At 44.7% G+C, this 15,224-nt stretch overlaps 1 protein-coding gene across 1 annotated transcript; it reads right to left on the reverse strand.

Moving 5' to 3' along the window:
* Window positions 1–9,621: 9,621 nt before the first annotated feature.
* Window positions 9,622–10,260, reverse strand: LOC145975940 (uncharacterized). The gene has a single exon (XM_083106707.1). The coding sequence runs from the start codon at window positions 10,258–10,260 to the stop codon at window positions 9,622–9,624; it is 639 nt and encodes a 212-aa protein (XP_082962833.1).
* Window positions 10,261–15,224: the final 4,964 nt, after the last annotated feature.

A 15,224-nucleotide genomic window follows, 5' to 3' on the forward strand; every position in this document is an offset into this window, starting at 1 on the left:
TCCTCTACTTAAGAGAGACCTCAAGGGTAATCAATACACCTCGGACGATGAGGTGAAAGCAGCAATCAAGTCCTGGATTCGAGAGAAGTCGGAAGAATTTTTCAGTGACGGAATGAAAAAACTTGTTACACGTTGGGAGAAATGTGTTAGTCTTAACGGTGACTATGTTGAAAAATAAATATATGATTTTGAAGCTTAAGAATTGTACTTTAATGTGCTTTTTGCCCGATCTTGCTATTTCTTTTTGTTCGTGTTCTACAAGCATGTGTGCATTACTTTTCAGCCTACCCTCGTACATTGCTTCAAACACTGCACGTTCAGCCTCGCTGTTGCTTTGAGCAACTCCTTCTCCTCGGTTAAGTTTTCGTGCTCTCGAGAGAACCCTGAAGTTCTTCAAATTTATCCCATAATTCTTGTAATTTCTCTAATCGTACTCGTGCTTCAGCTACTGTTGGCTCAGCTGTTGTACTGAAAAATGTCTGAATACGAGTAAGTTGCACTTTCACTTGACTGCGTTTCATTCTCAACACTGCTTAGGTTCCATTTTTCTTTATTTATTTGGATAAGAGAAGGATGAGAGGATGAGCGAAGGAGAAGATGAGCGACTCACTTACCTAATATTTGCCGTTATCTCGTTACGTATCGTCGAGGTTATGTGCCGTGTGTTTACGCGCCGTCCAATGCCGCGTCGATTCTCGTGTTGTTGAGGTTATGCCTTGAATGTGCGTGCCGTCCCACGCCAATGCCTAATTCTCGTCTTTGAGGTTATGTCTCGACTGCGCGTCGTCCACCGCCACGCCGTATTCTCGTGTATGTGAGACTCTCTGTCTCTTTCGATGTGTGAGTATTCAATATACTCGTTCTTTTGTGCGAATATCACCGAGGTGATATGTACATGTGCACTACACCCGTTACGATACTTGTTACCGAACGATTGTAATACGTACACGTCACTATATTGTTTGTTTGTACGTCGTGAAACGTTTTCGTGTCTTTCACACAGACATCTATACTATATACTAGACCGCTAACTTGCGTCAAATACATGTCCACGAAATTTATATACTAAATTCTCACGCATGCGTAACGTTGGTGGACAGCAGTCACGTTTGTGATTGGTTGATGTTATGTACAATGTACATAAGTGTAATTTGTGTATAAACTTACAGTTGAATATAAGTTATTTTTAAATAATATATAATGTTCTTCATTTTTAATTAAAATTTATTACAGCCTTTAAAGATAAAATATATCAAAATATATTTAAAAGGTATATGATATAATTAAAATCAAGATTAAAAATATATATAGAAGATTAAAAATATATAAAGATTAAAAATATATGTATATAACATTTATATATATATTTATATTTATTTTATTACAAAATTAAAAATTTATAATGTAACCCGAGTAGAAATTCAATCATTTTTTAGCTACGAGGGTCGTTCATTAAGTCCTTAGAAAATCCAGGAAATGGCGCTAGTAGTACCGAAAAAGGTTTGCTTTTAGTAAGCGCCATCTCTCACTAGACTGCAGTTAAAGTTTCAGCTATATCCGCCACGTGCTTTCATTTTTATATGGAATTGTTAATTGCAATTTACATATTTTTTCTTAAAAACAACTATGTTTTTTCTTTACACCAATTGATTCCTCTCATTATTTTGTACATAAAAGTATTAAGGTAAGATAATCGAAAAATGAATATTTTACTAGATATTTTATGGTTTATGTAAAATTAAGAAATGATTTGAAGCCTCATAACTCGGAAAGTACTTAATGAAAACTAACTTAATTATAGTGTTTTGGAAAGCTCTCGAGATAAGCTACAAGAATATGCAAAAGCATATAGGGTGTCCCATTTAAAAAGTTGGAGGTGACCTTCACATAACCTTGACGACGCTATTCAAGGTCATAATAATGTTGCTGTGTAATGCGCCACATAAAACCCTATAACTTTTGTATGAAACATTTTTTTTTAAATGCGTATTTTTCGAAATATTAAGGGGTTTCCACACTTTTGCTAAACCCTGTATAATATTTAAACACATTATTCTACATAATAGTTATATAATAGTTATAATAGTTATATTTAATATTTTTATATTTTATTATATTTAAACTGTCTTCTTATTCCGCGTACTGCATATCTTTATTAGCACAACGTACTCTTGAATAACGACCTCATCCTTGTCCCTTGCGATCTATATAATATAAAAAATATAAATATGTAATAAATATGTAATAAAATTAATATTTTGCTGCCTACCGACATTATATGATCGCGTTTTTTGACGTGTAACAAAAATATTAAATAAAAAATTAATTAATTAATATTTCTTATCTCTTTGAATTAAATATTTAATATTAAATATTAAATATGAAATTCAAAGAGTTAAGAAAATATTAGATACATAGACATTTTGGTTATTGTTGTGATATCTTTTACAGACAACATTTTGTTTGTAATATACCTGTATTTTATCTGTTTTTGTAGGTGTTTTTTTCTTTTCTAAATAATACGAATGTATTTATCTGTATCTTTATAATTAATATTCTTCGGCATGTAATAATGCTGAAGCATAAAATTCTATGCTTTCTTTGTCACCTTCTTTATGAAGTAGTGGAATTATAACAATTTTACCATAAATGTCATTCAAATTGCAAGAAATTATAGTAGAAGATACATTTGATGCTAATTTCCATTCTTGTAAATTATTTGATAACAATGGATATGTGTACATACATTTCATTTTTTTCCAAACGTATCCTTGAATTGTGTAAAAATCATTTTGTAACGAATCACACAGAATGTCAGTTATTTGTACTATAAAATCATTTTTTAATGATACAATATTATTAGGTTTTCTGGTACTTAATGTAAATCCTTTATAATATATTTTAAGTATAATAGGTTTATCATTACAATCATTTTTCTGTTTTAAAATTGAAGTTTGTGTAAAAGTTGGACATGGTTTTTGAATTTTATTACTTTCATAAAGACGTCGGCACACTTGTGGTAAAGGCTGATTACCTGTTCGGATCAGTTTTCTTATTTTACTTAACATATTTTCATAAGGAAAGGCTGATATATCTAGTGTGCAATTAAAATATTCAACATCATCAACAATATGAATTAAATTATGTACATTAATGCTGAGAGACGTATTATCATAAATAAGTGGCATTATGTCAAAAAAGCTATCTAAATATTTTCGAGTTTCATTAATAAATAAATGAAGAAAATGTGAGCTGCACAGTATTCTGAAAGCAGCATGTAATAAACAATAATGTTTATATATCTGATTATTGAGAATTTTCTTGAATAAGACGGGGCCAATATATAACAAAATAAATCTTAATTCGGATGCTTTTAATTGTGCAATTGGTTTACGAGGCTTGCGTTGGAATTCACATGGTGTCCATTGTTTTATACAGTCAATTCTTTCATCTATTACACGACGATAAGATGGTTTGAATTTTGTATCTGTGTGACCAAAGTACCAAGTATCCAAATATAATTTTTTCATGATTCCTAAGCAAGCCAAATGCATGTATTCAAGCGGAAAGAATTTTATTATGTCTATTGGTGGATCAACGTTTAGTAATGGTGACTGTCCTGTATGATGACATGATTGACGTTGGTTACGAAATGATACATCTGTTCTTTTCTTACAATATTTATCGCGTGGATATACCATATACTTTTTAGAATTCTTTTTTTTTCCAGAAACAGTAATACCATATATTTCGCATCGTTCACAAGCACCGTATCCATTATGGCCTATAATAGATTTCACAAATTTTCGTGCTGGTGTATCACAGATAAAACTGTGAATTTTTAATTTAAATTTTTTTTCATTAATTATTAATTCTTCTGACATTAATACATTAATTTCTTGTATGAATTCTTTAAAAAAATCATGACTACTTGCAGGCTTGCTATTGCCACTATAAATTGCTATGAAGAATGGACTGTACATATTGGATTTACTAATTACTTTGCACAGAATAGGCCAAAATTGTTTAGAACTAGAATTATACAATGTCATTCCATCAACATTAAATTGTACGAAAATATCTGATGAAGAATGAAAGTCAGAAAGAAAATATTCACGAAGCCATTTCTCTAATCCGAAATAAACAAATTCACCGGCTGTACCATCTATTCCATTCATTATTCGTATGTTGTAAGACGCTTCATTAGTAAATAAAAACGTCTTTGCACATTTGGGCAAATTAGGATAACTATTACGACGTAAAATATTTAAAAGTTCTTCTAAATTATTTTGATTTATGTTACATTTTACAGCCCACTTACGTATATCGTTAATATCTTTAACTTTATAGTCTTCATTATTTTTTACTTTTTCCACTTTATGATATTCATTTTCGTCCTTTTGTTGTACATGCAGATAATTTATGTCAATGTTCAAATCAGAAATATCTATTTTGTCAAGTTCTTCATTTAAATTAATACTGTTGTCTGGAACATAATTGCGTTCATAAATTTCTTGAGGCTGAGAGATAATATTGCAATCCTCATTGTATATTAATAATTGATGACTAACCTGTTCTCTATTTAGTCCTCCTTTTTCTATATTCTTTATACCGTATTGCTTTCCATTACATTTTGAATGTTTGCTTTGTACTAGAAAAGGAAGAAATATCATAATGAATTATAATGTGCAGAAATATTTTAATTATAGTTTAGTATGGTAACATATAGAAAAAATTATTAATTGTTAATGCAACTATTTTGTTTATTAAATGTTTTTTAATTTTTAATTTTATTCAAAGTAATTTTCAATATAAATATTACAAACAAACACTTACTATACCGTAGAATTATTTAACCTTACTTAACCGTAGAATTTCTGTTTTATTTTATTTTATTTTTTTTATCTCTGATTTTATTTTTTTATCTCTGATTGATCTTTTCATATAAATGTTACAAATTAAAAGTTAAATGTAAAAATATGCTTACATGTACTGTATAAGATATGCATATCTTTTTTCACAGCTGCTTTTATACGTTTGTATTTTCTTTTTCATTCTCTTGTTGCTACTACACGCTTCATTTTTTTCAATTTTTTAAAATATTTATATAGTAACGCTGTAAATATATTTACTGCAAGAAACTGATGTGCGTCTGACTGATTTTCGAGTAAGTCGCATTCATTTTCTAGTTTCTGACATCACTATTTTTTTTTATTAAGCATTACTTAGTTACTTGGTTACTTTTGGTTATTTAATCAAGTAATACGTAACCTCACGCGTCAACGTAATTGACATTTTCATTTTTTAAAATGAAAAATTATACAATAATTGAGTTTATTAGTGATTCGAATGATAAAAGTGATAAAAACGGAAAATCTGTTGATTGTGTTCCAAGTAATTGGATATATTATGATGCAGAAGAAAAGGCATTAAAAACTCCTTTCTTACCACCACCATACACGACTAAAAAATGTCAACAATTTCATGAAATTGTAAAAGCCAAAAAATATCCAGACAGTAAATGGTTCACATGTACCATTACAATTAAAGGACAAGCAAGTAAGAATGTTTTTTTTTATTATTTTCTTATTTTAATAATATTATATATACATACATACATATATACATACATATATATATATATATATATATATATGTATGTATATATGTATGTGTATATATATATATATATATATATATATATATATATATATATACAGGGTGTTTCATTTTAATCCGACCAGTCGAATATCTCGAAAACCAAGCCCGGGAGAGAAAAATATTTCAGACAAAAGTTGTTTGGTTTCGAGGGGGCCATAAGATGGTATCATTGGTTTGACCTTGAAGAGTCATTTGAAGGTCACGTGAAGGTCACTTCAATTTTTCTAAATGGAACACCCTATATATTTTTGCACACTCTTGTAGCTTATCTCGAGAGCTTTCCAAAACACTATCATTAAGTACCTTTTCGTTAAGTACTTTTTGAGTTATGAGGGTTGAAATAATTTCTTAATTTTACATAAACCGTAAAATATCTTGTAAAATATTCATTTTTCGATTATCTTACCTTAATACTTTTACGTACAAAATAATGAGAGGAATCAATTGGTGTAAAGAAAACAGATAGTTGTTTTTAAGAAAAAATATGGAATTGTTAATTGCAAATTACATATTTTTTCTTCAAAACAACTATGTGTTTTCTTTACACCAATTAATTCCTCTCATTATTTTGTACGTAAAAGTATTAAGGTAAGATAATCGAAAAATGAATATTTTACTAGATATTTTACGGTTTATGTAGAATTAAGAAATTATTTCAAGCCTCATAACTCAAAAAGTACTTAACGAAAAGGTACTTAATGATAGTGTTTTGGAAAGCTCTCGAGATAAGCTACAAGAATGTGCAAAAATATATAGGGTATTCCATTTAAAAAATTTAAGGTGACCTTTATGTGACCTTCAAATGACTGTTCAAGGTTAAATCATTGTCACCATCTTATGGCCCCCTCGAAACCAAACAACTTTTGTCTGAAATATTTTTCTCTCCCGGGCTTGGTTTTCGAGATATTCGACTGGTCGGATTAAAATAAAACACCCTGTATATATATATTACATTATACAGGGCGATCCCGAAAAACGATCCGTCTATAAAATGACGTATTCCTGACATCATTCTAAGACAATTTTTCCTTTACCAAAATTTAATTTGAAGCGTAGTTTTTGAATTATTAAAGGAAGTAGTTAACGTATGACGAGTCGAATACAAGAGGCAGGCAAGGGTGGCGCGATTCACCGTCAGACGCGGGTGCTTACGCGGGGCGCCTGCTGCGATCAGCTGGTCGCTATACACATACAGACACACATGCGAACACATACATTTTTTTTTGATACGCAGGGAAAATCCTCCTGGATACCCCCCCTCCCCGGGGAGGGAGAGAGGGTTATGCCGGATTCCTACCGGCTAAAACCCCTGCGGGTGTCCTCCACCGCGGTGTCACGGGGGAGCCACGGGTACGCCACAGGCATTCTTCCGCGACTCCCCCACCGCAATCCCTCGTTGTAGCCGGGAGGGAGGACACCCGTCCGCCTCCCGGCTCCGTCCAATGGGGTTCTGTCCCGGTGGGAGATCTCCCCGCTCCACACCGGGGCCCCCCTCGCCGCGGCCCCTGAACGGGGCCTCTTTTTATGCCGGATGGGGGGAGGGAGGGGGGAGCACCAGGTAAGCCATCAGGCCCTGCCAGCCCCGGAACCTCCCTCTAGCCCCCCATCTGTCCACTTAGCCTGCAGTGAGGGGAGAGCGGGCCCCCAATAGCCCCCCCCCCCACTCAATCAGTCCCGCGCTGGGGCCTGGGGCCCAGGCACGGGTCGCCTTCTCCCTCGCCGCATCTTCCGGGCCGTGACATCCTGCGCTTCTGGGAGCGGCATCCGTCGACGGACCCTCTCCGCCTCCTCCTTGGTCCTCATGACCTCCTCGCAAAAGGAGGCCATCGCCCTCCATTGCTCCTCCCCCTCGCACCATGGCCCGCATCACGGCGCGGAGGGACAGATCTTCCCCCACCACCGCGGCCAAGGAACGGCGCTGCACCTCCCAGGCCGGACAGGCCTCGAGGGTGTGCTGCGCCGTGTCCCGGTCTCCCCTGCAGTGATGACACCCGGGGGTCGCCTCCCTCCCGATGCGGCACAGGTAGTAACCGAAGCAACCATGCCCGGTCACCACCTGCGCCACCCGGAAGGTGATGCGCCCCCAGGTCCTCCCCAGCCACTCCCTGAAAACAGGGAGAATGGCCCCCACTACTCTTTGGCCCTCGTGGGCCGGCCCGGCTAATTGCCGCTGCCAGTCCGCGAGGACCAATTCCACCGCTTGACGGCCAATGGCCCTCCTGGTCCCCGGTCCCACGATGGTTCCCCCCCCCACGGAGCTCCCTTACCCCCCAATATGCGGCCAACTGGCCACGCGCCAAGAGCTCCAGGGGGGGAACCCGCCAGGATTGCCGCCGCCGCATACGCGACAGTGCGGTATGCGCGCGCGGCCCTCAATACAATGGGGCGGTGTGTCCCCCGTAACATGTTCCTGATCCTTCTGGACCCCGAGGCCGCATCCGCCCAAATCAGGGCCCCGTAGAGGGCCACCGATCCGACCGTGCCCACATACAACCTGCGGACCCGGTCGTCCGGTCCCCCCAGGTTGGGTAGCAGCCTCGCCAGTGAGGCCGCCACCCCACCTATCTTGGGGGCCAACTGGGCAAAATGCTCCTCAAATGTCCACATGCCATCCAGATGGAGACCCAGATATTTCATCCGGGTCCCCACCTGGACGTCATGTCCGTCCACCCTAAATATGAGCCTGAGGGGGGCCCCCCGGGAGCCGTCATGGAAGAAGACGGCCTCCGTTTTCTGGGGGGCCACCTCCAGGCCCAGCGCCTTTATGCCGCGGACTATCCCGGCCACCGCGATGCTGCCAAGCGTAACCGCGTCCCTCCAGTTCTTCCCTCCGACTACCACCAGCGTGTCATCTGCATAGCAAATGACTTGGCAGCCGGGGGGAAGTATCCTTCCCAGTACGTCATCGTACGCGATGTCCCACAGCAACGGGCCCAAGACGGACCCCTGCGGGACACCGCACACGATGGGCCTCCGTCTGCGCACCCCCCCGGCATCGCGGTAGGAGATGCACCTCTCCTTGAAATAGTCCCGGATTACCCTGGTCAGGTAATCCGGGACCCCGTGCGACTGCAGCCCCTCTCCTATCTTGTCCCACGGGAGGGTGTTGAACGCGTTGGCTATGTCCAAGGATACAGCCAACGCCACCCCCCCGCGCTGGACTATCTGTTTCGAGTGGGCCCGCAGACAGTCGATTGCGTCGATCGTCGACCGGCCCGTCCGGAACCCAAATTGGCCCTCATTGAGCCCTGCCACTCGCTGCAGGTGCTCATTGAGACGCCCCACTAGCACGCGCTCCATCAGCTTACCGACCTCGTCCAACAGACAGAGAGGTCGGTAAGCCGATGGGTCATCGTGGTTCCTCCCTCCCTTCGGGAGGAGGACTAATCTCGCCTCCTTCCAGAGGGAGGGGAAGACCTCCTCCCTGAGGCACCTCGTGAAGAGGTACCTCAGGGACCCGCCAGCTTCACCCATGACCAAGGCCCAGATCCTGCCCGGGATGCCGTCCGGACCGGGAGCCTTATTCGGCTTCATCCTCCGGACGGCCTCCCCCATCTCCTCCGCTGTCACCTCCCAGCCCTCCCTCCACTCAGGCATACGGCCCGAGAGGGGGAAGGGCACCGCACCCCCGGCTCCCCCGGGGAAGAGGGTCTCGACCACCTCCCCGAGGAAGCCGGGGGCGAGAGACACCGTGGTCGGAGGCGCCCGTGGCCTCAACTTCTTGAGGACCATTCTATACGGGCGCCTCCACGGGTCCTCATTCAGGGAGGCGATCAGCTCCTCCCAGGCCCTGGTCTTAGACCTCCCGATGGCAGCGCAAAGGGAGTGCCGAGCCTCGCGATACTCCCCCCGCGCCTGCTCTATGCACGCCTCACTGCTACCCCTCCTTCGCAGGGTCCGTTGGAGCCGACGCCTGGCCCGGACCGAGGCATCGCGAAGATTCGCGATTTCCTCGGTCCACTAGTACGCCGACCTCTTCCCGCATCCCTTTCTTACCCTTGGCATCGAGGCATCGCAAGCTCTCCAAAGAGCCTCGCGAAGCCTCGACGCCAATTCCTCCACTTCCATTCCTTCCCGCCCCAGACGATCCTCATCCCACACCCATAGCGAGGCGTGCATCGAGGCCATCAGGAGGTCCGGGTTCAACCTGGTGAGGGACCACCTGCGCTTCTCCATCACGTCCGCCCCGGTGGGAGGCCGAGGGGCAGCCAAACCGAGCTCGATGTACCTGTGATCCGACAGGGTCTCAAGCTCGGCTGCCACCCTCCAGCCCCCCACCCTGCGCAGGGCCGCAGGGGATGCCCACGTCAGGTCGACGATGGACTCCCCCCGCGGCCTCACGCACGTGGGCACGGACCCTTCGTTGAGCAGGGTCAACCCCAGTGACCCTGCCCAGTCCCGCAGCACCTCTCCGCGCCGGTCCCCATACCGGCAGCCCCAACTCCTCGATTTGGAGTTGAAGTCACCCATCACGAGGACCGGCCCGGGAAGGCCGCTCCTCACTGCCTCCTCCACCTCGCCGAGCTCGTCCTCAAACTGAGCCAGGCTCAGCGAGGGAGGAAGGTATACTCCAATGACGCAGATAGTCCCCCACCTCATCATCACAAAATGCCGGCCCCTGGGCCCCATCCCGCAGGGAGGCGACCTTTCGTCACTCCCCCGCACGATGGCTACCAGGGGTACGGCCCTCCCCAGGCACCCGCCTGGAAACCAGGACGGGTGCCCGGGGGGGCTCGCATACGGCTCCGACGCTACACCCAACCCACAACCACGCTCCGCCATTGTGTGCAAGAAAAGATCCTGCGCACGGCGGGCGTGGTTGAGGTTGGCTTGCAAAATAGTTAGAGGAGCGGACTTGCCCCTAGCCATCTGCTTCCTCCGCGCCCATCTTCTCCGAGTCCCTCCTTACAGTCCTCTCCCTCGGGGGCCTCTGCTCCTTGGGCAGAGGTTTTGGTCGCGGCTGCTGCGGCGCCTCCCGTAATTGCTGCTGTTGCCCCTGCTGATGTTTTTGCTGCCGCTGCCTCTGCCGCTGTTGGGGGGCAGATGACACGGGTGGGGCTCGCCCCAGAAACCGCTCACAGCCAGCTCCTCCCATCCGATGGTCCGCCCTCTTCCCTGCCTCCGCGCACAGTAAGCAGCGAGGGGCCGCTCGGCACGAGGAGGCCGTGTGTCCCGCCGTTCCGCACCTATAGCAGGTGCGGGACCTGTCCTCGGCGTTGCTGCATCTGGCTGCGACATGCCCCTCCCCCAGCACTTAAAACAGTGGGAGGGACGCGCCACAGCCAACTCCACTCTGGCCGACGTCCACCCTATCCTTAGGCGGGCAGCCGTGACCAAATCGTCCGCCGCCCTAACAGGACAACGGACCAAAGCCACGCCCATTCCATTAGCTGGCCTACTAATGGAGACCTTGATCTCCTCGTGTTTGGCAACGCCCCTATCTGCGATTGCCGCCACGACCTCCTCCGCTGTCACCGCTTCGTCTATCCCCCGGACACGAATCGCCGCCGATGGCCTATTCGGACAGAGGGGTCCTCGGCGAAAACCCCCCGCATTTCCGCGGCAAGAGCCTCCGCCTTGGACTCCCTGTCCTCCTTCGTGAGGCCTGGGATCTCGAGGACATACGAGCCCGTCAGTCCACGACGGGCCCGCATGTCCTCGATGCCCAAGCTTCTCAATTTGTCCGTACCTACGGCTCGTCTCGCTCTGCTCAGGACCTCCGCGTATGTATGACGGGGGCCGTGGGGGGGGGGGAAAGTAGTCTTAATTTGAACTTCTAATTCAAAATTCAATGATTTATATCATTTTACTTCAAAATTTATATAGTTTAACTGAAAAAACATTATATTTTCACTATAAAAATAATATAAAATTTATTTTAATATTTAAAATACCTAAAAAAAAAATTTTTTCTTAATATCTTCAATATTAAACTTTTAACACAATAAGCTATTTAGATTATTTTTATATTAAAAAAATCACTAAAAAAATCATACTAATAATAAATATATATATATATATATTATGTTGATTATTATTTAACTTAATAATTTCTATAAACTTTAAAATTAAATCCTTTTCAATAAATTCTACCCATTCTATATCTATCTTAAAACATCTTATTCCTATATTTAAAAATGGCTCATAAATTCATAAAAATAAAAAATTTAATATTCATATAGACCTAAAAAAATACATTAAAATATAAATTTGAATTAAATTTTTCATATATAACAAATTCACTAATAAAACACCCATAATTATAAAAACTAATGTTAATAATTTTATTCTTAAACTAATATAAATAAAATAATTATCAAAAAAACAAACAAAAAAATATCGCACCCCCAAAGATTCTTATCCTTAATAATATAAACATTGAAATATTTATTAATATATTTTCTTTAATATTATTTAATCTAACCCACTTAAACTCCCTAAAAAAAACATAATATACCAAACGTAATGAATATGAAACTGTAAGCATTAGTGATATAATAATAAAACTAATAATAAAAATATTAAAATTTATTATATAAATTATATCTATAATTAAATCCTTTGAATAAAATCCAGATAAAAAAGGAAATCCTATTAAGGCCAATCTTGCCACATAAAATCTTATTATTGTAAAAGGGATATATTCATTTAATTTTCCATAAAACCGAATATCCTGATTATTATCTATAAAATGAATTATAATATACGCAGATATAAACAATAAAGATTTAAATACTGCATGGGTTAAAAGATGATAAAAGGCTAAAAACTTTACACCTAACCTTAAAATTATTATTATTAAACCCAATTGATTCAAAGTAGATAAAGCAATAATTTTTTTTAAATCTATTTCAAAATTAGCCATTAACCCAGCCATAAATATTGTAAAAACTGAGATATATAATAATTGTGGTCGGGGGCCGTGATGGTGACCGCGGCCGTGGACGGGGTCCTCCCCCCCCTTAGTGGGGGAGGAGGGTCCCCCCCACTGCCGCCGCGGCTCACCACAAGACCCCCGGCCGAGCCCGTTGGCGACCGAGGGCGGGGGGAGGGCCTATTCTGACCCCCCCTCCTCCCGGCCACCATAGCCCATGTAGGTGCCTCGGGCTTCGGTTCCTCCACCTCCTTCCTTGGCTCCTCCCGGTGCTACTCCTGTCCGCCCTCCGGTCGTCCAAAATACTCAAGGACAGGAGCCGCCGACCCCTTCTTCTTCTTCTTTTTCTTCTTCCTCCTCTCAGGCTCCCTCACGACGCCCGACGGCCCCGGTTTAGGGGCCTCCGGAGCCGGAAGGTGGTCGAACTCCACGAGGGGGTCGGCGGCCGGGGTCTGCGGGACAATCAACGATCCCCACGAACCCCGGACGCCGAGCCTCTCCATAACCTGCTCCACGATTCTGTTCACCACCCCCTCCATCTGTTGAAGGAGGCGGAGACTCGAATCAAACTCCCCCGTACCTCCCCCAACGCGGGGGGGAGGCGCGGGGCGACCCCCGCTTTCGGCAGGGAACCCCCGCGCCCCCCCTCCCCGACAGGGGAAGACAGACGTATGTGGGGAGGGGGTGAGCGGGCTGGGGCGGGCGACTCTCTGTCACCCACCTCCGCCCGCCAACCACCCCCATCCATCCCATCGACGAGCCTCTCCTTCACGTCCCTGAGCTCCTCCTCCATTCTTCCCATCTTCCGCTTCAGCTCCTCATTCTCTCTCACTATCTTTTCCGCCTCCTTCCTGTGGTGTGAGGCCTGCTCCACCTCCTTCTCCATCCTACACTTCTCCAGCTGTAGCCCCCTGATTTTCTTCCTAAGGCTAGCCACCTCCTCCCCCTCTCCATCTCGCTCCTGCTGTATTCTGTATGCGAGTATGTTAAGACCCGCATGGATCTTAAGGGCAGCCATCCTCAACAACCTGACGTATTTCCCTGTCAAGTTTTTCGAAGTCGTAGCCACCTTCTCGATCGTCCGCACCACCTGCATCAGTTCGGATGTGACGTCGGGAGTCGGTTGATTCTCCAGCTCCCCCATCACGTCCTCCAAGCCGGGCAGGTTGGCGGCCGGCGGGATGACAAGGTTCGGGTCCGCCATCCTTCTTTCCTCCCACTCTTCCCTCTCTCTCTTCCTCTCCTCCTCCCTCTCTCTCTCTTTCGCTCTAACCACGTCTATTATATTGGTGGTGCGTGGTCTCTCTCTCTTCCTCCTCTGTCTCGAGCCGGCACTCGTGGTGGAGCCCTCGTCCTCAGTCATTGAGGTCGAGCGCTCCGACCCGGACGATTCGGGGCCTCTGCTCCTCTTGACCGCCTTGGAGGGGGCTAAGGCGGACGAGGAAGCCTCATCCATCTCACCCCCCTCCCCGGTCAAGGTGGGCTCATCAACAAAAATAATAGAACCCGCTCCAGAGGTCATACCTTCATATGGCGTGGACGCCCGCCCTGTCCTATCCAGAGTCGCCGCTTCCATCCTCTCGATGTTCGTCACCGGCAGCAATCCTCCAATATTCGGAAGATCACCGGCGTTGAGGATGTTCGGCCACACTTCCGGGCCCTCTCTCCCGGCAGTTCCAGATCCGGTGTTAGGAGGGGAGCGCATTACCTTGCTGCTCCTCCTGAAAGGGTCCTCCTCCACCCCACCGCGTACTGCCTCCACGACCTCGGTCACCACCGCCTGTGGGATGTTTTCCGTCGCCGACGACCTCCCCATACACGGAGTATCCACGTACGTGGTGGCCCTCGGGTCACGAAGCCTCCCGTCAGGCGCTCCCTTGATCGGTGGCGATGCCACCACCTCCTTCCCCAATCCAAAGATGATGCAGTAGTCTTCCATATTATACCTACAAAAAGATAACGACAGTTCGCCCATCATGGGAGCCCTACCGCAGTAGGGCTACTTCCCTGCCGAGTTAATAACCCTAATGGAAGTGAGCAACAACCGAGAAGCGGCTTTCGGGTGGCCAACCCTAGTCGCCCACAGTGACTCTACTGGAAAAAGGTTCCTGGAGAGGGCCAGGTCCACAAAATGATGCTATAGGTTTAACGTCCCCTATCGAGTGCGCCCCGTGGCTCCGAGCCACGAGTAACCCATACCTCGGGCTAGACGGTGCCGGGACTTACCCCGCCCGGCTCGGGTATGAGGAAATACTGGCCAGGTAATCCTCCACACACACACGCCCATATTCTGTCGCTCGTTGATCAAATGGGCGTAAAGACACGTCCGACCTCCTCCCACATACATCCCTATCTTTCTCTGGAGGCCTGCCCCGGCCCTATCTTAAGGTCCATCCGCCACTGCTATTTGGTACAGTGGGGATTTTAGTATATACTAGAGGGATCTTGGGGGATGTGGTCACTCTACGGCGTTGTGCTCGTCGGTGCCGTTTTTTATACGGAAGGCCAGTCGGAAGCCAGTATGTACGCGAATACCTCCACCGGCACTTATTTGGTCAGCGAGCGACCTTTTCAAGGTTCCTCCATGGCAATCGGCATTGCATCCATCGAGCAAGATACCAACATCGCTCTGGAGTCGCATATCACTGTGTTAAAAAGCAGCATTAGGTGTGAGGTCTGGATAGCTCAG

Source organism: Camponotus vicinus, unplaced genomic scaffold, assembly GCF_025532165.1.
Source record: "Camponotus vicinus isolate PSW18456_S1 unplaced genomic scaffold, iyCamVici1.0 SCAF_8, whole genome shotgun sequence".
In the NCBI taxonomy this organism is placed as follows: domain Eukaryota; kingdom Metazoa; phylum Arthropoda; class Insecta; order Hymenoptera; family Formicidae; genus Camponotus; species Camponotus vicinus.

Excerpts from the sequence above, each read along its gene's own strand:
- LOC145975940 (XM_083106707.1), bottom strand. The coding sequence starts at position 10,260 with ATGAGGTGGGGGACTATCTGCGTCATTGGAGTATACCTTCCTCCCTCG.